At 39.0% G+C, this 24,073-nt stretch overlaps 1 protein-coding gene across 5 annotated transcripts in view; it reads left to right on the top strand.

The window, feature by feature from the left end:
• FSHR (follicle stimulating hormone receptor) overlaps nt 1-24,073 on the top strand; it is a 193,656-nt gene that overhangs the window by 51,420 nt on the left and 118,163 nt on the right. For all 5 annotated transcript variants that reach the window (NM_001009289.1, XM_027965759.2, XM_042245220.2 and 2 more), the window contains 1 exon segment: nt 20,212-20,283. In NM_001009289.1, the coding sequence (NP_001009289.1) occupies nt 20,212-20,283 (72 nt within the window).

The following is a 24,073-nucleotide window of genomic DNA, read 5'->3' on the forward strand; positions in this document are numbered from 1 at the left end:
ATTAATGGTTAATAATATATAAAATAGAGACTATAATAATAATAAAATATCAAAAATATATTGACAAATATAATAAACTATTCTTTCCCTGCAAGTTCTTTAAACATATAGGACAGTTGAAAAAAATTAGAACTTTATCTAATGGGTTTTTCAATATATGTAGATGAAATGCACATGACAATTACAACATGAAAGGAAGTTAAAAGGACTATGAGATGGTAAGGTTTCCACATTCATCTTGAAGTCATAAAATATTAATTCTAAGAGGATTCTAAAATTTTAAGTGTGAATATTTCAATCCCTAGAGCAACTACTTAATCATTTATGTAAAGATATATGGTCAAATATAATTTGAAAAAATTTAAATAAGCCAAAGAAGGAAAGAAAGGGGTAACAGAATAACAAAAAGTAGAAGAAACAAACAAATTAGAAAATGATAGACCTAAGTCTAAACATATTAATAATGTACCTTATGTATAAATAATTTAAGTACACCAATTAAAATAAAGACATTCAACTATACACTGAAGGAAATCTACTTCAAATATACTGGTATAGGAAGGTTGTAAACAAAGGATAAATAAAAATATGTCATGCAAACACTGATCAAAACAAAGTAGGAGTGGCTACATTAATATTAAACATCAGAACAAAGAAATAGTAAACTTCAGAGCAAAAACTGCTAAGAATGAAAAGACTCATTTCATAATGACAAAGGGTCAAGAAGACTTCACAATTTTAAATGTGTATGTACCTAACAACATTGCTTCAAAATAAATGAAGCAAAACTTAATAGAGCTGAAATGAGAAATGGGGAATTCTACAACTATATTTGGAGGTTTCAATATTCCTTTCTCAGTAAATAAAAGAACAAGTAGGTAGAATATCAGTAAGGATCCAGAGGATTGAACAACATCATCAGCCAAGTCGATCCAGCTGACATTTCCCAACTCATTTTATGAGGCCAGCATTACTCTCATACCTAAACTAGACAGAAGGAAATGAAACAGTAATATTCCCTATGAACACAGATGAAAAATCTTCAACAACATATAAGCAAATGAAATCCAGCAACATATAATAAGAATTACACACAATGACCAAGTGGGGTTTATCCCAGAAATGCAAACCTTTTAATATTTGAAAATCAAGCAATGCAACCTCTAGACTGAAATGAAAAGATAAAAGAACACATACAACAGGCTTATATAAATTAATGTAGAAGAAGCATTTGAATACAATCCAATATCCACTCTTGGTAAAAACACCTAGCAAAGTTGGAATAGAAGAAAACTTACTAACTTGATAAGAGCACCAAGAAAAACAGCTACCACAATATCACACTTAATCATGAGAGATGAAAGACTTCCCCTAAGATCAGGAATAAGGCAAGAATGTCCACTTCCATCACTTGCATTCAACAAAGTACGAGAAACCTATCCAGTCTAACATAGAAAGGAAGAGAAATAAAAGGTATTCAGGTTGGAAAATAAGTAAAATTGTTTCTAATGATGACACATGTGTGTGTAGTCGTGTCCAGCTTTTTGTGACCCCATGGACTCTAGCCCGCCAGACTTCTCTGTCCATGGGATTTCCCAGGCAAGAATACTGGAGTGGGTTACCATTTCCTTCTCCAGGGAATATTCCAAACCCAGGGATCGAACTGGCATCTCTTATGTCTCCTGAATAACAGACATAAGGTGAGTTCTTTACCAGCTGAGGTACTGGGGAAGCCCTATTAATAGACGATAAAATTGTCTGTTAGAAAGTCCATGCAATCTCAAAGAAAAATGGTTCTAGAAGCAATAAGTGAATTTAGGAAAGTTGCAAGATACAAGTAAAAATCATTTTCATATTTTAACTAACATTATTAATGAACTAATTAATGAACAATTAGAAAACAAAAATAAAATCCAATGCCATTTATAATCACTCAAAAAAATGAAATTCTTAGTTATAAACTTTATCAAATAAAGGATCTATATCCTGATAGATAAAAAATGCAGTTGAAAGAAACTAAAGAAGACCTAAAAAAGAGATATACTCTGTTTTGTTCATCAATAGGGAAAGTATTATGGCTAAGATATCAATTCTCCCAAATTGATCTATAGGTTAACATTATTTTAATCAAAATCACAGCAGGAATTTTGTAGATACAGATTCAGTTTAGTTCAGTCACTCAGTCGTGTCCAACTCTGCGACCCCATGAATCGCAGCATGCCAGGCCTCCCTGTTCATCACCATCTCCCGGAGTTCACTCAGACTCACATCCATCGAGTCCATGATGCCATCCAGCCATCTAATCCTCTGTCATCCCCTTTGCCTCCTGCTCCCAATCCCTCCCAGCATCAGAGTCTTTTCCAATGAGTCAACTCTTCGCATGAGGTGGCCAAAGTACTGGAGTTTCAGCTTCAGCATCATTCCTTCCAAAGAAATCCCAGGGCTGATCTCCTTCAGAATGGACTGGCTGGATCTCCTTGCAGTCCAAGGGACTCTCAAGAGTCTTCTCCAAAACCACAGTTCAAAAGCATCAATTCTTCAGCGCTCAGCCTTCTTCACAGTCCAACTTTCACATCCATACATGACCACAGGAAAAACCATAGCCTTGACTAGACGGACCTTAGTCGGCAAAGTAATGTCTCTGCTTTTGAATATACTATCTAGGTTGGTCATAACTTTTCTTCCAAGCAGTAAGCGTCTTTTAATTTCATGGCTGCAGCCACCATCTGCAGTGATTTTGGAGCCCAAAAATATAAAGTCTGACACTGTTTCCACTGTTTCCCCATCTATTTCCTATGAAGAGATGGGACCAGATGGCATGATCTCTGTTTTCTGAATGTTGAACTTTAAGCCAACTTTTTCGCTCTCCTCTTTCCCTTTCATCAAGAGGCTTTTTAGCTCCTCTTCACTTTCTGCCATAAGGATGGTGTCATCTGCATATCTGAGGTTATTGATATTTCTCCCAGCAATCTTGATTCCAGCTTGTGTTTCTTCCAATCCAGCATTTCTCATGATGTACTCTGCATAGAAGTTAAATAAGCAGGGTGACTATTTACAGCCTTGATGTACTCTTTTTCCTATTTGGAACCAGTCTGTTGTTCCATGTCCAGTTCTAACTGTTGCTTCCCGACCTGCATACAGATTTCCCAAGAGGCAGGTTAGGTGGTCTGGTATTCCCATCTCTTTCAGAATTTTCCACAGTTTATTGTGATCCACACAGTCAAAGGCTTTGGCATAGTCAATAAAGCAGAAATAGATGTTTTTCTGGAACTCTCTTGCTTTTTCCATGATCCAGCGGATGTTGGCAATTTGATCTCTGGTTTTCTGCCTTTTCTAAAACCAGCTTGAACATCAGGGAGTTCACGGTTCACGTATTGCTGAAGCCTGGCTTGGAGAATTTTGAGCATTAGTTTACTAGCATGTGAGATGAGTGCAACTGTGTGGTAGTTTGAGCATTCTTTGGCACTGCCTTTCTTTGGAATTGGAATGAAAACTGACCTTTTCCAGTCCTGTGGCCACTGCTGAGTTTTCCAAATTTGCTGGCATATTGAGTGCAGCACTTTCACAGCATCATCTTTCAGGATTTGAAAGAGCTCCACTGGAATTCCATCACCTCCACTAGCTTTGTTCGTAGTGATGCTTCCTAAGGCCCACTTGGCTTCACATTCCAGGATGTCTGGCTCTAGGTTGGTGATCACACCATCATGATTATCTTGGTCATGAAGATCTTTTTTGTGTAAGACTTACTATAAAACTACAGTAATCAAGAAAGTACAACACTGGCAAAGGGATGGACTCAATCCATGTAACAGAATAGAGAGTCTAGAAATCAACTCACACAATTAGGGCTGATGGATTTTTGAGAAAGGAGAAAAAGTAATTCAATGGCAAAAGGATAATCTTTCTTAAACAAATAGTTTTGGAGCCTATGACAAAAAAGAAGCTTGACTTAAACCTCACAGAAAAATTAACCTGAAATCCAAAATGGATCATAAGTCTAAATGTAAAGCATACACTGGAGAAAATCCCTGTCACCTGGAGTTCAGCAGAGTTCTTAGATATATCATTAAAAGCTTTACCCATAAAAGAAACAACCGATAAGCTGGACTTTATCAAAATGTTTGCTCTGCATAAGATATTATCAAGAGAATGAAAAAGAAACCACAGATCGGGAGAAAGTATTTGTAAATCACATCTCTAAGAAGGAACATGTATCCAGATTACTTTTTTAGAAAACTCTTAGAACTCAACAGAAAGGAATCAACAGCTAAAGAGTCAGGGTACTTCACCAAAGAAGTAACTCACACTGGTCAGAATGGCCGTCATCATTGTGTGTGTGTGTCTGTGTGTGTGTGTGTGTGGTGGTTTTATTCCCAGTTTTTAAAGGAATCTTCACACCGTCTTCCTTTGTGGCTATGTCAATTTACATTCCCACCAGCAGTGCAAGAGCATTCCCTTTTCTCCACACCCTCTCCAGCATTGATTGTTTGTAGACTTTTTGATGGTGGCCATTTTGACCACTGTGAGGTGACAGGCACTTCACCAAAGATATAAGAATGTCAGATAAGCACATGAAGAGATGCTCAACCTCAGTGGCCATTGAGGAAAGAAAAAAATGAAAATCTCAATGTGATAAAACCACACATCTATTAGAACAGCTGGAAACAAAACTGGCACTCACCGCCAAGGGCTGACAAGGATGTGGCGCACTGGGAACTCTCACGTGTAACTAGTGAGACTGCACAGTTATAAAGCTGTTGTGCAGAACAGTGTGGCAGTTTCTCATAGTTAAATTTATATTTACCATATAACCCAGCAATTTCACTCAAAGATATTTATCCTAGAAAAGTGAAAATGCATATTCCTACAAAACCCTGAACATCGGTGTTTACAGGAGCTCTATTCCTGATCGCTCAAAAATGGCAACAACCCAAATGTCCTTTAGGTGAATGGGTAAACAAACTGTGGTATAAATACATTATATATATACACATGTGTATGTATATATATATATACACATTGTATATATACCAGTTTGTTTAATGTATTTATACATTATATATATACATATATATATACACATATATAAATATACACAATGAAATCCACTCAGCGACAGAAGGAAACAAGCTACTGATAAAGAAAACAAAATAGATGAAGCTTAATTGAAAAGCACTGATGGAAAAAAAAGCCAGTTTCAAAAGGTAATATACTGGGTGAAGTGAAGTGAAGGCGTTCAGTTGTGTCCGTCTTTGCAAACCCATAGACTGTAGCCCACCAGGCTCCTCCATCCATGGGATTCTCCAGGCAAGAATATTGGAGTGGGTTGTCATTTCCTTCTCCAGGGGATCTTCCTGACCCAGGGATAGAACCCAGGTCTCCTGCAATGCAGGCAGACGCTTTAACCTCTGAAGTAGTACCATTTATATAATAGTTGAAAAAGGCAAAAGTATAGCACCAGAATGCATATCAGAGGTTACCAGGGTTTAAAGTGTGGGAAGGTTATCAGTGTGACTTCAAAGGGATAGCACAGCGAGTTATATGGCAATGGAACTGTTCTGCACCCTGAATGTGGTGGTAAGGGTTATGTGAATCCACGCGCTGGCTCTGCCTCTCAGTCATGCCCCACTCTTGGCAACCCCATGGACTCTAGCCTGCCAGCTTCCTCTGTCCATGGGATTCTCCATGCAAGAATACTGGAGTGGGTTGCCATTTCCTTCTCCAGGGCATCTTCCCGACCCAAAGATCGAACCTGAGTCTCCTACCCCCTGGGAAGCCTATATGAATCTATCCATGTGTTAAAACTCTTGGAATTGTACATATATGCTCAACCTGTACATTAGTTTGGGGAAAAAATCTTACTTGTTACATTGCAGTGAGAACTAAAAAGTGAGAGCATGTGGTAAAGAGCCTTGAACAATGGCTGTACATAGTAAGTCTGCATCAAATGGTAGTTCAGTCCCCCGATTTTTCTCCCTTTCAGCCAAGGCTAAGCCCCTTTCCAGTGGCCTATGTCCCCACGAGCTAGAACTTGTGTGCTTGTCACAGTTCAGAATTGAAAAAGTCTGGTGGAGATTGCATCCTACCAGCGGTGACCCAGCTCCTCACCACATGTTAGTCTTTAGCTAGTGCAAAGACTCCGTTTAACAGGAACATTTATTTCTTAGATCAATGGGTGTTTTCAAAACAGGAAATGTCAAGAGTTAAGATAGAGATTTCATTCCTAGAGTAAAATGAAATATAGCCCATGTTCAGAAAATTGGAGACATGACCCTCTTTGTTAAATGTAAGGTATCAATATTATTACATTTTTGTTTTCAAAGCTGCTAGCGTGTCACACACAGTTAATCTAGAAATTATCAGTTACAGCTTGCAACATTTTAATGAAGGAAAGAGTCCTTGTATTTCTACTGACCATTGCTATTTTATTTCTACCAGTTAAGTACCATAGACAAATAATGCTTTGCTTGTACTACAATGTAGGAACTATCTATCTATTCAGGATCACTCTGTGCTAGCAGTTAGTATCAAGAGAAGAATAATGTGGGCTTAATACTTACTTTACGTTCTTCTGATACAAAGCGGAAGTATTTATCTTGATTTTTGGCAAAATCTCTGATCCCTATTCAGAAGAAACAATGCCAAATAATGCTTTCTTATCCTCACAGAGGAAATTAAATTTTTTAGGGAATATTTCTCTCTGTCAAAATACATGTTGCTCTTAAGGATTAGGTACAGATATCATCAGATTATTGCCTTAAAGATTAAACAAACCAGTCTTTAAAATCCTGTAATAAATAACGTACTTATTATCCGAGGAGTGATTTTGGATCCAGGATTGCATTCTGAGCACTGTCTTACTTGCTTTACTCCAAATCTATTTTAGATACTTTTATGCATTTGTTCTTGTCTCTAACAGGGTTCATTTGAACATTTGATATTTGTATTTTACAGAGTCAGTAAAAGATAATTATTCAATGCATATGCTTTCTGATTAAATGTGTGAAACTCCTAAATAGAAAACGGAAATTAGTTTTAAGTGCATTATGAAAGACTTAAATTTATCTTTGGTTCAAGGTGCAGCAATGAAGTTTTCTTTGTTGCTGTTCTTGTGGTTACATCTTCAGTGATTGTCACAGTCAAGTGGCACCCATAGATTCCAGAAGGATGTTTATCCCTATTTAATCCTCCTATATCTGAACAGAAGTCGCCCCAAACTGACCTTTATGTGACAGTCGTCTTTCATTATTGCATCTTGAGCTGAATGTTGTCAATAAAAAATCACGGTTAAAACCATGTTGACATTAACCAAGGGGACTGAAAGAGCCGCTTTAGAGGTATAATATATTTGCCATTTTATCAGATGCTGTCTGAGACCCTGGTGAGTCATTAAAGTGGAATTCTGTTTATTCACTCTGACAGAGTAAGAGTAGCCCTGAATTCTATCTAGACCAAGACCCTGAATTCTATTCCAAACCCAGTTCTCAATTATTACAATTCTTTGATCATTCAAAACCAATTCTGAATTATTAATAATAATTTAAAAAGACTGACCTTCAGGGGAATTTCTGGTAATATCTCTCCTTTCACCTTCTTGAGGCATCTTTGTGTTTTCCCAAATTTCCAGCACAGTCTCAAATGACTGCTGGTCCCACCCCCCTTTGAATTAATTTACGTGGTACTGCTTTTTAAAGGAACATCTAAGTTCCTGATATATTTTATCATCATTCATTCCACTTACCCCCATGAAAATCTTACTAGCTCTCATTCCAATCTCATCCCTCTGATTATATGTATATGTGTGTTTGTGTGTCTGTGTGTGTTTGTGCGTATGAATTTACATATACATATGTGAGCATGGGCTTTGGGGACTAGACTGAGTTTGAAAATCAGATCTGCCACTGTGTTCTTGATCAAGTTACTACACCACTCTTAACTCAATGCTCTCATCTATAAATGGATACGAGTAATAGTTACTTACTTCATAAGGTGGTTTTGAAGATTATATTAGATAATACAAATGAAGCATTTAGCATAGTGCCTGACACAGCAGGCACTAAAAATTGTCATTGTCATCATCACCATACACTCTGTACTATAATTATAGGATTATATATATCACAATAGAATTAAAATCAGTAAGGCAATAAATGTATCTTGCTTACCATTGCTTTTCCCAGAAATTTAACGTGTGTCATGTAGTAGTTGATCAATAAAAAATTTATAAATCAATAACTGTGTATGGTGGGCTTCCCTGGTAGCTCAGATGGTAAAGAACCCACCTGCAATGCAGGATACCTGGATTTGATCCCTAGGATGAAAAGATCCCCTGGGGGAGAGCATGGCAACCCACTCCAGTATTCTTGCCTGAAAAATCCCCATGGACAGAGGAGTCTGGTGGGCTATAGTCCATAGGGTTGCAAAGAGTTGGGCATGACTGAGCGACTAAGCACAGCATTGCACAACTTTGTACAAATCTTTCCCATCATGCCAACTCCCTAACTACTGATCAAGGCAGCTTGCTGCTGGTTCTTTTTGTTTTCCCTCTAAAGCAAGAGTTCTCAGTCTTCACTATGCCTGAGAATCACCTGAGGAACTTTTATAGTAAGGATGCCTGGTTGCACCTGCCCGCCTCCCCCCAACATAGGTGTGGCTCAGGCACTTATAGTATGTAAAAAACAACAACAACAAAAACAGCCCTAAGTGTTTCTCTTATGCACCCAAGGTTGAGGACCTTTGGATTCTAAAACATCCAAACCCATTCAGACTAGCTTTTCAAGAACCAGAAATCCCAAACACAAAGCCTTAAGACACAAGATAGGAGAACAGACCAGCATGAATGAAATCTGACCAACCATGTCAGCCATCACTCAACTGTAGCCAATTATACTTTTGTGGGAATGGAGCCCAGTGTTGCAAGATCTTCTAAGTCTTCAAGCAAAGCCACAGATCTGCAGTTTTAGATGAACTTTCACAATGTGAAGAGCTGGCAACCAATTCAAACTTCTGTAAAATACTGTGTAGGCTGAACAAAACATGTCTTGTGCTGGATTCCATTCATGGGACAATAATTTGCAGTTTTTACTTTCTACCAACTGCTCTCCCATATCCTAAGAAACCCTTTCTATATTCTTCACCAAGTCTGTGTTAAATTCCTAGAAAGTTAAATCCCTTTTTTATCATTCATGAAATGATGAATGATGAAAATGATGTGTGCTCCAGGTATTTTGAACAAAACTGATTGGTATGATTGGCATAATTTTAAAGGGCAAACAATTCTGTGATTTAAAGTATGAGATACTCAAATGCCTAAAACTTAAAGAGTAACTGTCATCATAAGCAATATCCCCATCTACTAACATGCATTAATATGGGAAATATGCCAAGCTCTGTTGAGATGAGGCTCTTTGGAATACAGACAAGTGGCATGGTTTCTGCTCTATGGAAGCATTCCATATACTTAGGGAGACTAAGACATACACCCATGGGATTTTAACACATATACAACGCAAGCCATGTATTAATGGTGGGGGCCTGGGTAGTTTGAGTTTCTACGCAGGAAGTAGTAGAACATCTCTCTGAAAGGCAAGTGGAGGCAGAATGTGGAATGCCTCAAATGGATGAAAAATGAGTTAAGATTCCTAGAGGTGCTAGTGAGCAATTGAAGGGGCTTTGAGTGCCTTTAATCTTTGTTGACTTTTTTTTCTTTTGTTTTGTCTTGTTTTTCGGTAGGAGAGTATTCAGAGCAGTGTTCAGAGGAACACAGTGGTCTTAGATGAGACAGATTGGACAGTGGAGACCAGAGGAGGAAATTCTGTTAGAAGGTCACAGTCAAGGCTGCAGACATGAGTGGATGAGGGTCTGGCCTGAGTGGTGGCAGAGGGATGGGAAGGAAAGGGCAAGGTCAAGTGATTTTAACCTTGACCTGATAAAAAGGAGGGCTAGCTTTCATTCAGCAATCCTGTACAATGGGCTTTATTCTGTGATGAGCACTTAATGAAAAGTGATTCCTTTTGCTTTACACAGAATATGACTGAAATAGGAGAGCATTTGAAGAGGATTCCACTATATAACCACAGCGTGAAATCTATCTTCTAGGGCTTTAGAGATCATCGGGCCCAACTCCCTCACTTTATTGATTGGACTTGACTTTTCTCAGTTATTTGCATACTTTGTAGCACAGCCAGAATAGAACCCAGATTTCTAAGTTTTATCCTTAGTGATATTTTCTTTTCATCATGTTGCTTCTTCATCCTGAGCTTTAATATAAATGAGTTATCAATCAAGCATTAGATTCAGGCAAAAGATGATGAAAGTGAACAGCTGAAAAAATGAAAGTGAACAGGTGATAAAATGTGGTGTAGAGTGTAATTTCAGAGCCACTTGGTGCAAACAAGGGGTTGGATGGGGAGTGAGTCAGGAGAAGAAGTCTCTGCAACCTTGATGTAAAGGTTATACAAAGGAGGAGATAAAGTCAGCAATGATATACAGTTAGCAGGAAAGCCTCATCCCCTTTATCAGTCCAGCACAGATGCTGAGGTAAGGGGACATGAATGGAAATAAAAGGAAAGCAGATTCAAAACCACTATTAGAAATTCCTGTTCACTGGAAGATGATAAAAGTGAAGAATCACCACTGTCAGAGGGTCAATGATGGAAAATCCCTGAGACTTGGTGGACAGAGAGGCGTCACTGGAGTTGGGTTTGGAGTGGCACCCACCCCATGAGGGTCTATCCTACAACTACACTTCCTCTCCCAGAGAAAACATCATGGCATGTGAGCTGACACAGTGGCGCGTGGCAGTATCTGCATAAGACAGACTGAGCTCAGTTTGGTCGCTCAGTCAAGTCTGACTCTTTGTGACCCCATGGACTACAGCACGCCAGGCTTCCCTGTCCATCACCAGTGCCCGGAGCTTGCTCAAGCTCATGTCCATCAAGTCGGTGATGCCATCCAACCATCTCATCCTCTGTCGTCCCCTTCTCCTCCTGCCTTCAATCTTTCCCAGCGTCAGGGTCTTTTCAAATGAGTCAGTTCTTCACATCAGGTGGCCAAAGAATTGGAATTTCACCTTCAGCATCAGTCCTTCCAATGAATATTCAAGACTGATTTCCTTTAGTTTTGACTGGTTGGATCCCCTTGCAGTCCAAGGGACCCTCAAGAGTCTTCTCCAACACCATGGTTCAAAAGCATCAATTCTTTGGTGCTCAGCTTTCTTTATAGTCCATCTCTCACATCCATACATGACTACTGGAAAAACCATAGCTTTAACTAGATGGACCTTGAGATGGATTATCTGGAAGTTAAACTGAATAGAAGGTCAATGGGAACTGAACGTCTGTGCAAGCGGACTTTGCCTCCTTTAGCCAGCCTTTTGGCTAGTATGCAGATAATCCCTGGGGCTCTGATTTGCAAATCTTTCTTCTATCTCAAACTACACCAAAAGGAAAAGCCAAATTATCCTCTCTGTCCTAAATTGCTCACTGTCAGCTTGTGTGCTGCTGCTGCTGCTGCTAAGTCGCTTCAGTTGTGTCCGACTCTGTGCGACCCCATAGATGTCTAGCAGCCCACCAAGGCTCCCCCGTCCCTGGGATTCTCCAGGCAAGAACACTGGAGTGGGTTGCCATTTCCTTCTCCAATGCATAAAAGTGAAAACTGAAAGTGAAGTTGCTCAGTCATGTCCGACTCTCAGCGATCCCACGGACTTCAGCCCATCAGGCTCCTCTGTCCGTGGGATTTTCCAGGCAAGAGTACTGCAGTGAGGTGCCATTGCCTTCTCTGGTCAGCTTGTGTAGTGAGAACTAAATAACAGGGGAGAAAACAGGAACAAGAATGTTTTCTATTCCTTCTCCCATTTAAGCTCGGACTACATTTCTCTCATGGATAGAGGTCTACAGAGAAAGATTTGGGGAAGACACAGAGACCATAACATACTGATCAGAATGGATTCGGTAGGGTACAAGAAGGAGCTCTCTTTACTGCCACTGCCAGGCAAACCTGCTCCATCGACTTGGCTTCCCCATCCCAGATGAAATTCAAGGCACGGCCATTGCTGTTGTACTTTCATAAATGTCACGAAAGGCCAGTGCCAACTGTTATTCAAGGTCCCCTCTTTCATCCTATTCAAAGCCTCCCTATTCCACTGCTCAGAGCAGTTCTGAGGGAGCAGTTCCTTCCTCCTACTGGCTTCTGGAAGTCCACTCCAGAGAGGTTTTCTTTTGGGGTCTGGTCACTATTCAGGCAAGTCCATTCTTTTCAGGATGAGAGGCCAGTTCCTTTTGGCTGGGTACAGGCCTGGCTTCTGGGAAAGCCACACCTTTGTCACACCTCTCTCCCAAAGCAGCTGGCCATTTCTCACCTTTGGAAGCCAGATTTTAGTCATAAGCCAGGCTCTATATCATCCAGATGTGCAGGAAATGAGTGACAAACTCTTTAATTAGTCCTCCTAATACCTCCCACATTTGGCTAAAGGTGAAGAACAAGCATCTCCTCCACACCAGGAAAGAAAAGTACAAAGAACACTGACACCTCTATCCCAAGAAACCTCCATGAAAGCCTCTGCAATCCCAAAGTATAGTTGGCATTTTCACACACAGCCTGAAGGTGGGCAAAGGGCTAAGGACATAGCACCCCACATCTAGGCAGTTAAGACATGCCAGGATGTGGAGAATTATTTTTTTTTAAGCTTAAAGTCCAGTTATATAAGGAAGCCAGCTCTTCCTACCTTCCCACCTCTTCCTTCCTGCTATTCACTGCCCACTGGTTTCCTGACTCATGTGGTAAAGTGAAAAATACACCCAATTAGATGCCCAAATGATTTTACCAGTGAGATAGTCATCTCCCAGGTCATGGTAAAGAGCCAAATCAAGTTAGCTATACTCTTTTTTTTTCCCCATATGATTTCCTCATTTAATTCAATCCACCCCCTTGGATAGTTTTCCTAAACACATTCCCAGAAAGTTAATTAGGGTAGCGTTCTGACCTAAAGGCTGTGAAACACAAAAACTCTTGACATTTCGACGTCAGGATGATGATCAATTTCTTTTTATACGCTGTGCCAAGCTGTTCTCACTTTAATTTTTTAAACTCATGTGAAATTCAAAGAACACAGAGAGCAGTGTCATTTACACCTTGGGCCATCATAAAAAGGCAGCTTCCTCGAAAAGAATATTGGCTGTTTTCCAAACTGCCAGAAAGCTTTTTATGGGATCTTTTAAACTATTCTCCTTTAATCCACAAAGAGGAATTAAATTTGGCCAAGGGTGAATCGACCACCCAAGAAACAAATTGCTTCTAACAGAGACAGTTCAAGGGAATCCTAAAGCTTCCCCATTTCAGAAAAGTGAAAAATAAAAATAGACCCCACCCACCCCATTTATCATGGAAGAGACATGAAGTAACTTGCAATATAGTGAAGAAAATTTTCTTTTTGGAGTCATATTGATGAATTGTGTATCTTTACAAAAAATTGTTCAGGCAACTTTATGCCCCCTTACAGAGTGTGAAAGTTGCCATCTGACATGAAGGGTATTATGATATTTTTAAATAGCTCTCTGTGTTTAAAAACAGACATAAATAAATGATGCTGAGGATATGGCCTGGTGAGAATTTCAATCTTGAAAAACTCATTATGAAATATTTCAAGTATGAAGCATACAAAATGATATCATAAACACTCATAAAGTACCACCCAGCTTTCCCAAATCTTAACATTTGGTCAAAATGGTTCAGATCTTTTTGAAAAATACAAAATACTTTAGAGTTGCGTTTCACTCCTTCTCCTTGCCACAGAGGTAAACACGGTGCTCATTTTGGTGGTGTCATTCTCAGAAGTTTCCTTTTGATAAATCTGTATGCATCTCTAAACATATTTTGAAATATGGATCTTATTATTATTTGAATATGGTGAGAATATTAGCCGCTCAGTCATGTCTCTTTGAGATCCCATGGGCCATCAGGTTCCTCTGTCCATGGAATTCTCCAGGCAAGAATACTGGAGTGAGTTGCCATTGCCTCCTCTAGGGGATCTTAATCCCTGGGTCTCCTGCACTGCAGGCAGATTCTTTATCATCTGAACCACCAGGGAAGCCATGGGTCTTATTATTATTCGAGTATGGTGAAGCCATGTTATATTCACAGCTCCCAAGAGAAAGGGGGCCTGTGAGGAAGCACCAGGGTTTCTCATGTGGCAAAGGGAGCTGAGGGAAATTAGGCAAGAGCTCTTATTGTGGCTCCCAAGGGAAAAAAAAAAGAAACAAACAGGGTAAATAGGTTTAGGATTGGCTAGTTTAAATAACTTCAGGGGACTCTGCAGTGTAGGAGCTTCCCTAGGGTGATTAGGGTAGAGAAACAGAGGCTTAGAGTGTAAGGGCCCCTTAAAAGAAATGGTGTGTATTGGGGATGGGGTGGGGCAAGGGGGTGGATTAGTTGGTTTGCATAAGAAACACACACTCTGAGGCCAGTTGTTTGCTGTCTCTAGGAATTAGCCCTGGGAGGAGTAGTCCTTCCAGAATCAACAGACCTCAAGATCTCAAAACATCAAAAATACAGAATGAAAAAAACACGATTCATACAAAACAACAAATTGCTTTATTTTGCATGTTGTTAACCTTTCTGAAAATCATATCATACTCTACATATTGCACATATAATTCACTTTTTTCCTCAACATTCTGCTTTCGGAATTTATCCAGATTTTTGAATGCAGCTCCAGCTAGTTTGTTCCTTTTCACCGCTCTGTAATTTGGTGTTGTGTCAGTATATCACGATTGATTATCATATATTCATTCTCTTGTTTATGAGCATTTGTCTCCAGTTTTGTTTTTTTTTTTTCTTACAAATGATGTTGCAGTGGTTCATCTTTTACCTGTCTCCAGGTGCATATGTGGCCAGGAGACCCGAAATAACTGGATGCAAAGACATTTGTTTCTTTGACTTTAATAAGTTTTGCCTAGTAGCTACTGAAAGTACTCGTAGCAAATTATCCTTTCATCAAGAGTGTAGAAAATGTCCTAATATTCCACTGCGTCACCAGCACTGCTACTGTGAAGTATTCCTTATAGCGTTTGTCAATATGATGGTATTTAAAGGCATCTAATTATTGTTTAAATTTGCATTTTCTTAATTACTAATGAAGTTGAGCATCTTTTCATATGTTTATTGGTCATTTGCATTTTCTCTTATATGAATTGCCTGTTCTTATCTTTTGCCAGTTTTTCTATTGGGTTGTTTGTATTTTTCTCATTATTTTGTAAAATTCTTTGTACTTTGGATGCTAACCCTTGTTAGTTGTACGTGTTGCAAATATCTTTCCCCAGTCTACTTCCCCATTTTATCTTTATTTTTGAGAAATTTTAAGTTTACTATAGTCAAATCTATTAGCTTTACAATTTTGGTGTACAATTTTTGTATTCTTTTTAAAAGACAATTTTCTCAATAGAATGCTACATTTCATTTAAAAGTTTTAAAGTACTGATTTTTCCCATTTAGATTTTTAATAAACCTGGAGTTGATATTTTAATATGATAATAAAGGTTTTATTTTTATCCACCAGGATAATCAATCATTTATGCATTTGTTGATTAATCCACATCTTCCTCCATAGATTTTTAATGCTACTCTCTCACATGTCTTTTTCTTTTGCTTAATGATCTATTCTATATTTGTTTTCTTTTCCACTGGTCTACTATTTAATCTCTGTCAGTATCACAGCATTTTAATCACTATAGTTTTATAAAAATCACATCACCTATTATGCCAATTCTCCCAATCTTGTTTTACTTCTTCAAAATTGTTTTGGCTATTCTTCAAAACTGCTCTTCCATATGAATATTAACCAGCTAGTCAATTTCCATTCACATGTATCAACAGAAACAACAAAAACTATTATGTCTTATATGGGTCTGGCATTTAATTTCTGTGTTAACGTGGATTAAAACTGATATTTTTACAACAGTGTGATTTCCCTTAAACATAAGTTTTATGGCCATTGATAGAGATACACTTTAAAATAATATAAGAATGAAAATTAAGTGTGTTAATTATACAGCCACCTACCCAACTATTTTCTTATTAGTTCTACTACTTGCCGACAAAGGTCCATCTAGTCAAGGATGTGGTTTTTCCAGTGGTTGTATGGATGTGAGAGTTGAACTGTGAAGAAGGCTGAGAGCCAAAGAATTGATGCTTTTGAACTGTGGTGTTGGAGAAGACTCTTGAAAGTCCCTTGGACTGCAAGGAGATCCAACCAGTCAATCCTAAAGGAGATCGGTCCTTGGTGTTCTTTGGAAGGAATGATGCTGAAGCTGAAACTCCAGTACTTTGGCCACCTCATGCGAAGAGTTGACTCATTGGAAAAGACCCTGATGCTGAGAGGGATTGAGGGCAGGAGGAGAAGGGGATGACAGAGGATGAGATGGCTGGATGGCATCATCGACTCGATGGACATGAGTTTGGGTGAACTCCGGGAGATGGTGATGGACAGGGAGGCCTGGCGTGCTGCGATTCATGGGGTGGCAAAGAGTCGGACATGACTGAGTGACTGAACTGACTGATCTCTTAGGTTAGAGTTTGCTTTATAGACAATTATTTTATCTATAAACAATGACAGTTTTTCATCAATAATCTTAATATATCTTTTTCTTTTTTAATATTATTGTATAAACTAGGGTGCCTAGTGCAATACTGAGTGGAAGATGCAACAGCAGGCATCCTTGCCTCATTTCTAATTTTAAAAGGAATGTGTCTAATAATTCATCACAGGGTAGGATGTATTTATTGTAGTGGTAGATAGATTTTACTCCTTATCAGATTAAGAATATTCTTCCTTTTTCTTGTGTGTCAAAATGTTGATCATGACTGGACTTCGTCAGTATTTTTTTTTAGTGTTCCTTATTAAATAGGTGAGTTTTCCAACCATTTAAACCTACCCAATCAATAAGCAGTACTAATTTCTTTGTTCACTATTCCTTCTTGGTTTTGAGCCTTCCTACTGGATTAAATTATTTTCTAAGGGAATTTTTTTTCTAAAACTTTGTTGAGGGTGAATTAAACTTTTCTAAAAGTCTTTTTATTTTACTCCCACATTTGAATGACTACTTCTGGGAATAGGACTCTAAACTGGCAGTTATTTTCTCTAATAATTTTGAAGATATTTTTACCAAGCTTTCTAATTATATTTTTTCCTTTGAAGATAATGACTTTTCTTCTTCTGTTTTCATTTTTTTTAATTCTTTTTTGCTCTACAGTTTTGATTCACAGGTATCTGACAATGGATTTATCTGTTTCCCTTCCTCAGACTTATTTACGTCTTTCATAAATTATGGAAATTCTCCAGATGTTATTTCATTGAAAATTGATGTTCTCCACTTTCTTTCTAGAAAGCACATATGATAGATAGGTAGATAGATAGGCAGGTAGACAGACAATGACACACATAAATCTCTGCATTCCAACTTCCATATTTCATCTCATGGGATTAAAACACAAATGCTTTGTCTACCAAGTCCAGACACCCCTCTCCCAACTCCTTTCCTTTATCCTCTCCTCCCCTTGATACCCCCAGAATACACTGACTTCAATTTACCTTCTTAGAATTCTGTTTGCATTCATGACTCCAGTTTCCATCTGATATTCAGTTATTTTACTCTAGGTCCCTAGAAATTTATTATACTTTTTAATAAGCTCAGCTCTGCAACTGAAACAATATTGGCTATGTTTTACATAAGACTTCTGGGTGATCTTTAGTGGATCTAATTTATAGCCTTTCAGGAGATGGAAGACTTTAAATCTTCAGTAAGATTTAATTTTATTAATTAGTTTGAACCACTTAATACAGGAATAGACATTGAAAGTTTAGAACATGTGCTTGATACTAAAGTTGAATCAAAAAGAACTATCTAGTTGACTCATTATCAAGTAAAGTCAGTTATACAAGATTCCACTCTTTGCATGTCTTACTAACTAGTATTTATCTTAGTATTTCAACTCCCTTGAAGTTTTAGACTAAGTAGTTTAAGGCAATTTTATTCTTTGCTTTTACCAGTTTGTTTTCATAATTTTTCTGTCTTGTAATAAATAGGAACAAAAGGAATTTGTCTATTTTAACTAAGGTTGAGTACATTAAGAGAATATGAACTGACCTTGCTTCTTTTTAGATGAGCGTTCAATAAGCTACATTGTTCCAGAACCATTACACTCAACCTTAAATTAGATCAAATACTTTCATAGAGACTATGCTTTTAGCATAATATGATCTGATAGTTTTGAGAGCCAGGCTCAAGCTCGCACACTTCTTCCAACCTTCCTCATATATATTTATTTATGTACTATGGGAGTTTTACATTTTAATCCTTGTATAACACTTAGAGTTGTTACATCAACTCTATCCCACATCTGTTTTCTTGTGATTCCAAGACTACTATTTTTTGCCCTCCCATGTATATAAAATCCTCCAGAGCAAGAACAGTACACAGAATTCTCTCTCATGAGTCCTCACCCTGGAACTGGTGAGGACATGGCAACGAAAGGCAAACAAACAAAGTGGAAGAAAAGAACTGCTTGCCTGAACAATAACTTTCTGAAACAGGAATCTCACTAATACTGATTTAAAAAATTAGGAGACTAATGCAAAGAAGGTTTGTGAAACTATTCAAGTCCACACTGAATTCCCACTAACAGACCGCTGTGCAGAAGGAAGGATTATAGTGGGGGGAAACCAAATCCTCATTAACCAATTGCAAAGCAAGGAAAGTGAGAGGGAGCAGAAACAGTATTCCTGTCATAGATTCCCAAAGGGTCACCTGTAATTCTGCCCTCAAGCCTAGAACTCTCAGACTTCAACAGCCATTCAAGAAACATTTTTCTGAATATGTGTCATACACCATTCACTGTTCCAGGCATTGGGTATACAGCAGAAGGCAAACCAGACAAAAATCCCTGCCCTCACAGAGCTTGCATTCTAGTTTTGGGTAAAAGATAAGTAAGTATATTAATATATAAGTAGATAAATAAATAGAAGATTAAACATATCAGAAGTACTATGAAGAAAGCTAAGGCTAACGGTCTAAGTTGGGGAAGCTATCATTTTAAATAGGATAGTTAGGGAAAGCTTTACTGAGAAAGTGACATTTGAGCAAGCAGCTAGCTGAAGGAGCAAGCCAGAAAAAAATATGAGAGAATAATTCTCCAGGAAGAGAGAATTGCAAAGGCAGAAATATTAGGCAAGAAGGAACCTGGCCTGTACAAAGAATAGTAAGAGATTACTGTGAAGAGAATGAAATAATCGCAGTGTGGGGTGTCAAAACTGAAGTTAGAGGATCTATGGGAAAGGAGAGTGGGAAGATCCTGTAGGATCCTGAAGGCCATTATATACTATCTGTTTTGTTTTTTCTTCACTAAGATGAGAAGCCATTGGAAGGAATATTGAGGCAAGCATGAGACAAATTTTTCCAGCAGAAGGAAATGGCAAAAGCTGAAGATGGATGAGGTTAAGATTTTTCTAAGATGGGAGAAATTAAGGCATGTTAGTATACTGATGGGCAGGATCCAATAAAGAAGAAAAAGTAGGTGAATGAAATGTATGAAAGAAGGGGGAAGCTGCTGTAGTGGCTACCTTCACAAGGCAAGGAGAAAGATACGATGTGGATCAGAGGAGCTGGTTTTTTTTAGTCAGGACCCTGGACAGCTCTCCCATAGTGACAGGAAGTGGGGCAGGGTGTGTAATAAGCCTAGGTGCAGGTGAGAGGTTAACTGGGAGCCATGAGACAGCATGAGGACGTTCTCTTCTGCTGGTTTCATTTTTTTCTGAAGTAAGAAAAGTCAGCTGAGGACAACAGGGAGGAGGTATTGAGAGTTGGAACAGAGAAAAAGAAGGAGACTCACACAGGGCTAGAGGAGGCAACATGGAGTAGTGATGAACAAAAGGCTCATATCCTAACTCTGCCACATATTAGCCACCTGACCCTGGGTAAGTTTTTTAACCCTCCCTAAACCTCAGTTTCCTCTTTTGCAAAAGAGGGACAACAATAGTGCCCATATCATTGCTTTGTGATATGGGTGAAAAGAGATCATGGAGAAGCAATTATAACCATTACTAACTGGCAAGCACATAGTATGTGTTGGCTGTTTGTTATCCGCTGTTATACCTTAGGCACTCAATGACTAATCGATGAATGGATAGGTTGTGATATTTTATGTCCACTCTCTTTTCAGGAGGTTTGTTCTCACCAAGCTTCGAGTCATCCCAGAAGGAGCCTTTTCAGGATTCGGAGACCTGGAGAAAATGTATGTACCCGAGGAGTGTGGGGGTGCTTTGAATGGCTATAGGCAGCAACCTCAGATCACATCTAGCATGATTCTTTATGCTTAGGAACTAGAATGACACACCAAGCAAAGGTTTTACACCTTATCCAATTGCGTTTCCTTTCCATATTTCCTAGACTTGTGGAATCTTTCAGCATGTGGCCACTGAAATAGGCTTAAGGTCAATCCAAAAAATTCTCACTTTTTTGGTGCAAAATGTGGCTTCCCTAGTGGCTCAGATGGTAAAGAATCTGCCTGCAATGCAAGAGACATGGGTTTGATCCCTGGGTCAGAAAGATCCCTTGGAGAAGAAAATGGCATCCACTTTAGTGGATTCTTGCCTGGAGAATCCCAGGGACAGAGGAACGTGGCAGGCTACAGTCCATGGGGTTGCAAAGAGTCAGACTGGGCTACTAACACTTTTACTTTCTTTCTTTTGTTCCCAAAGTACCTGCGAGTGGCATTTTTATAAACCAAAGCCTATTTTCTCTGCTGACATTCATTATTTTTAAAGATGCTATTATTTCTGATTAATTTTTAATTAACAGCAGGGACTAACATTTGGGCTTTAGAGATTTTGTGGACTTCTTGTCCCTAAGCCATGCTGACAAGTGGTAAATGATAGATAAACATTCAGAAGTATTGGGAAAGTTTAGAGCCCTGAAGATGATTTCCTTTGAAAAGAGAAGACTTTGTTAATGCAAATATTTGTGTGTGTGTGTGTGTTTTTAAGATCTTCAACATTTGCGTTTTATTGGACTAGCTTAATGTATGGGTTTCCCCAAAAAAGCTTTTCTCAAAGTGGGGTACAAAGTAACACAACCACAAAAAGCAGCCAATTCTTTCATGCTTGTGGTAACCCCCTCTGCTTTTGAAGGTATTTGATCCCATCCCCCAGGCTTTAAGAAATGGAAAAAGTAGTAGCAGCCAGAATCCAGAACTTGAGTGTCAGTAAGTACACCAATAGATTAGATGGATTACACAGAAGGGAACGTTTTTTTCATTATAAGAATAAGCAACACCCCTCCCTCAGTTATATATATTTTTCCTTCTTTAAGCCAGTACATTTTTATCTTGATTCTTTCACCTGCCTTTTAGAAAGAACACTTGCCCAGGTCTGAGGAAGTGAGAAAGAAATCCATTAATGAAAGAAACACAAAGCAGAGAGAGTAACAACATATTTCAGTGGTTACGTCACTTGCTTAGAAGAGGTTGGTCAGAATCCTATGTTTGTTAGTTTTAATGTCAACTTAACTGTGTCACCTTGATTAAATCAGTTTACCTCTGAGAGCTGTGGTTTCCTCATCTGTATATCAAGGGAGGCGTTGCTATAGTGCAGGATGGCTTATGTGATCTATAGGCAAGCGTCTCCCTGTTGGACAGGAGCCCAGTTGAAGACCTGTGGTCTTCAGGGTTTACCTTCTTGAAGACTTTCAACACACACAGGAATTGCAGGATGGGGCACTCATCTGAGCAGAGTTCACCAAGGAAAACAGGAAAGGAATAGTGTAGGAGAGTTTTTGGCTCAACATGTATTCCTGGATGGATCAGCCATTACCCTGCCTGGAATTAACAGAGATTTGATGATGATTGGGTAGGTCTTGCCCCTTCAACCAGTCTGTAAAATTGTATAGAAATCATTCTAAAGACAGCAATACCAGGTACAAATAATTCACCTTAATATAATTAAATCCAGAAAATGTGACTGACCCCTCATTGGGTGCTCAGCCTCCCATGAAAACGTCCTCTGGTGACAGAAGGTTGATCCGAGCTGACATAGCAATAATCCCAGAGACAGAGCAGCTGGTTTTGAAACTCAGCTTCCTCAGTCACAGGATGTCCATTTCTACCAGGTGCTTTTATGAATCAGCCAGTACTGATACAGATGCCAAAAAAAATAAATCAATAAATCTTATTTTTGCAGTACTTTTCATGTCCTAAAAAAGCATTCCTGAGCAGAGGAGCCAACACTAAACCAAACTCTGAACAGACGATTCGTACCCTTCCAGCCCTATGCACACTTTCATCCTTTGTCTCACCTCCTCATCTTGGTTCCTGATGAGTTCAGATCAGATCTTTCCAGATCTCTCTTCTTCATTTATTTTATTCTTCCAGTTTTTAACCAGTTTCCTGAACTTTATAACTACTGGCTTCCTTTTCAATATCTCCCTGTCCACAAATCACAAAATCCCTTTCATTCATCCTGCACATGTGGCCTAGTTTCACGTATGCTTATTACAAAGAAGAGGGAAAAGCTGTGTGGATAAATCCTGCCTTCTTTCTCTTCCCCCTTCCTATCTCTTCCTCATCACTACCACTGCTCTGAAAAAGCAGCCTGCATTCTGTTCAGCCTTTCTGTTCAGTCTCTCCTCACTCCTGTCCAATTGTTATTTGACCACAAATTCTCTAACACTGTTAAATTATTCTATCAAAGGTCCCCAAAACACCCAAACTGCCAGAACTGATGACTTCTACTTTGTCCCCTTAGCACTTCACTGACAGGTAGCTTCTGACTGCACTGACCATTCATGCCAGCCTTCTCATTCCTCTTTCCCCTTTTGCTTTAGTGACACCTCACCCTTCTGCCTGCCTACTGAACAGCCCAGACTACTCCATAGCAATAATCCCAGAGACAGAGCAGCTGGTTTTGAAACTCAGCTTCCTCAGTCACAGGATGTCCATTTCTACCAGGTGCTTTTATGAATCAGCCAGTACTGATACAGATGCCAAAAAAAAAAAATAAATCAATAAATCTTATTTTTGCAGTACTTTTCATGTCCTAAAAAAGCATCCGTCTCCTTTCTTATTCCTCAGCTGCCCCTCAAAAGTTCAGGTATTCTGGGGGCCCATTTTGGGGCCAATTTCTTTCTTTATACTCACACCTTCAAATCATTATTTATTAAGTAATGTCTTACTACCAGGGCTCCTAAATCTGCATCTGCCTAAACTCACCTCTCCTCTGAAGCCATAATTCTTGCTTTGAAATGGGGAGATTCCTCAAGATCTAACCCTAAGTGAACTGCAAGTGCCTCATATTCAGAAAAGCTCCTTATCTCTATCCTTAAATTTCTGATCTCCTCATATTGCCCAGTGTATAACATCACCATCTGCCCAGATTCCCAAGCAAGAAAATCCCGTGACTCACATGCCTTCTCTTTCCCTGCCATGCAGGTGCTCTTCCAGTCCTATTGGCCACCCCTCACAAATACCTCTGGAGCCCTATTCTCTCATCTTACTCCTGCAGCTAGGAGGTTCAAAGTCACTTGCACAGCCTACTGCATAAGGCTACTCTGTTCTAGGTCCAGCCTCCCACCACTCTGCTTCCAGACATGTCTTGCTCAAAGTCCTTTGCAGAAGAACTTCTAAGAACCATAAGCCTCTGACACAGAAATCAAAGCTCATATCTCCCAACATACACAGTGTAGCCCACACTTTCAGGCAGGAATATTTGCCATTTCCCAAGCACTGCCATTCCCAGATACCATATTGCTTATTTAGAATGTGATGGCTGGTCCATTGGATAATGCCTGGCACATAGAGAGACCAAAAAATATGTACAGGTAAACATATAAATGAACAAGTGAACAAATATATTTTCACTGCTCTTGTATAGATGTTGTCCTTCTACTTAAAATTCCACTTGGTAGAATCATGGTTGTCCTCCAGGAGCTGGATGAAATGTTTACTCCCCTCCCCCCACTGTAGAATAGAGCCTTTCCAGAACTCTCTCAGTGCTTCCAAACCATAATCTTGTGCTTGTAGTAGCAACAGC

The sequence above is a fragment of the Ovis aries genome, chromosome 3, assembly GCF_016772045.2.
Source record: "Ovis aries strain OAR_USU_Benz2616 breed Rambouillet chromosome 3, ARS-UI_Ramb_v3.0, whole genome shotgun sequence".
Taxonomy (NCBI): Eukaryota; Metazoa; Chordata; class Mammalia; order Artiodactyla; family Bovidae; genus Ovis; species Ovis aries.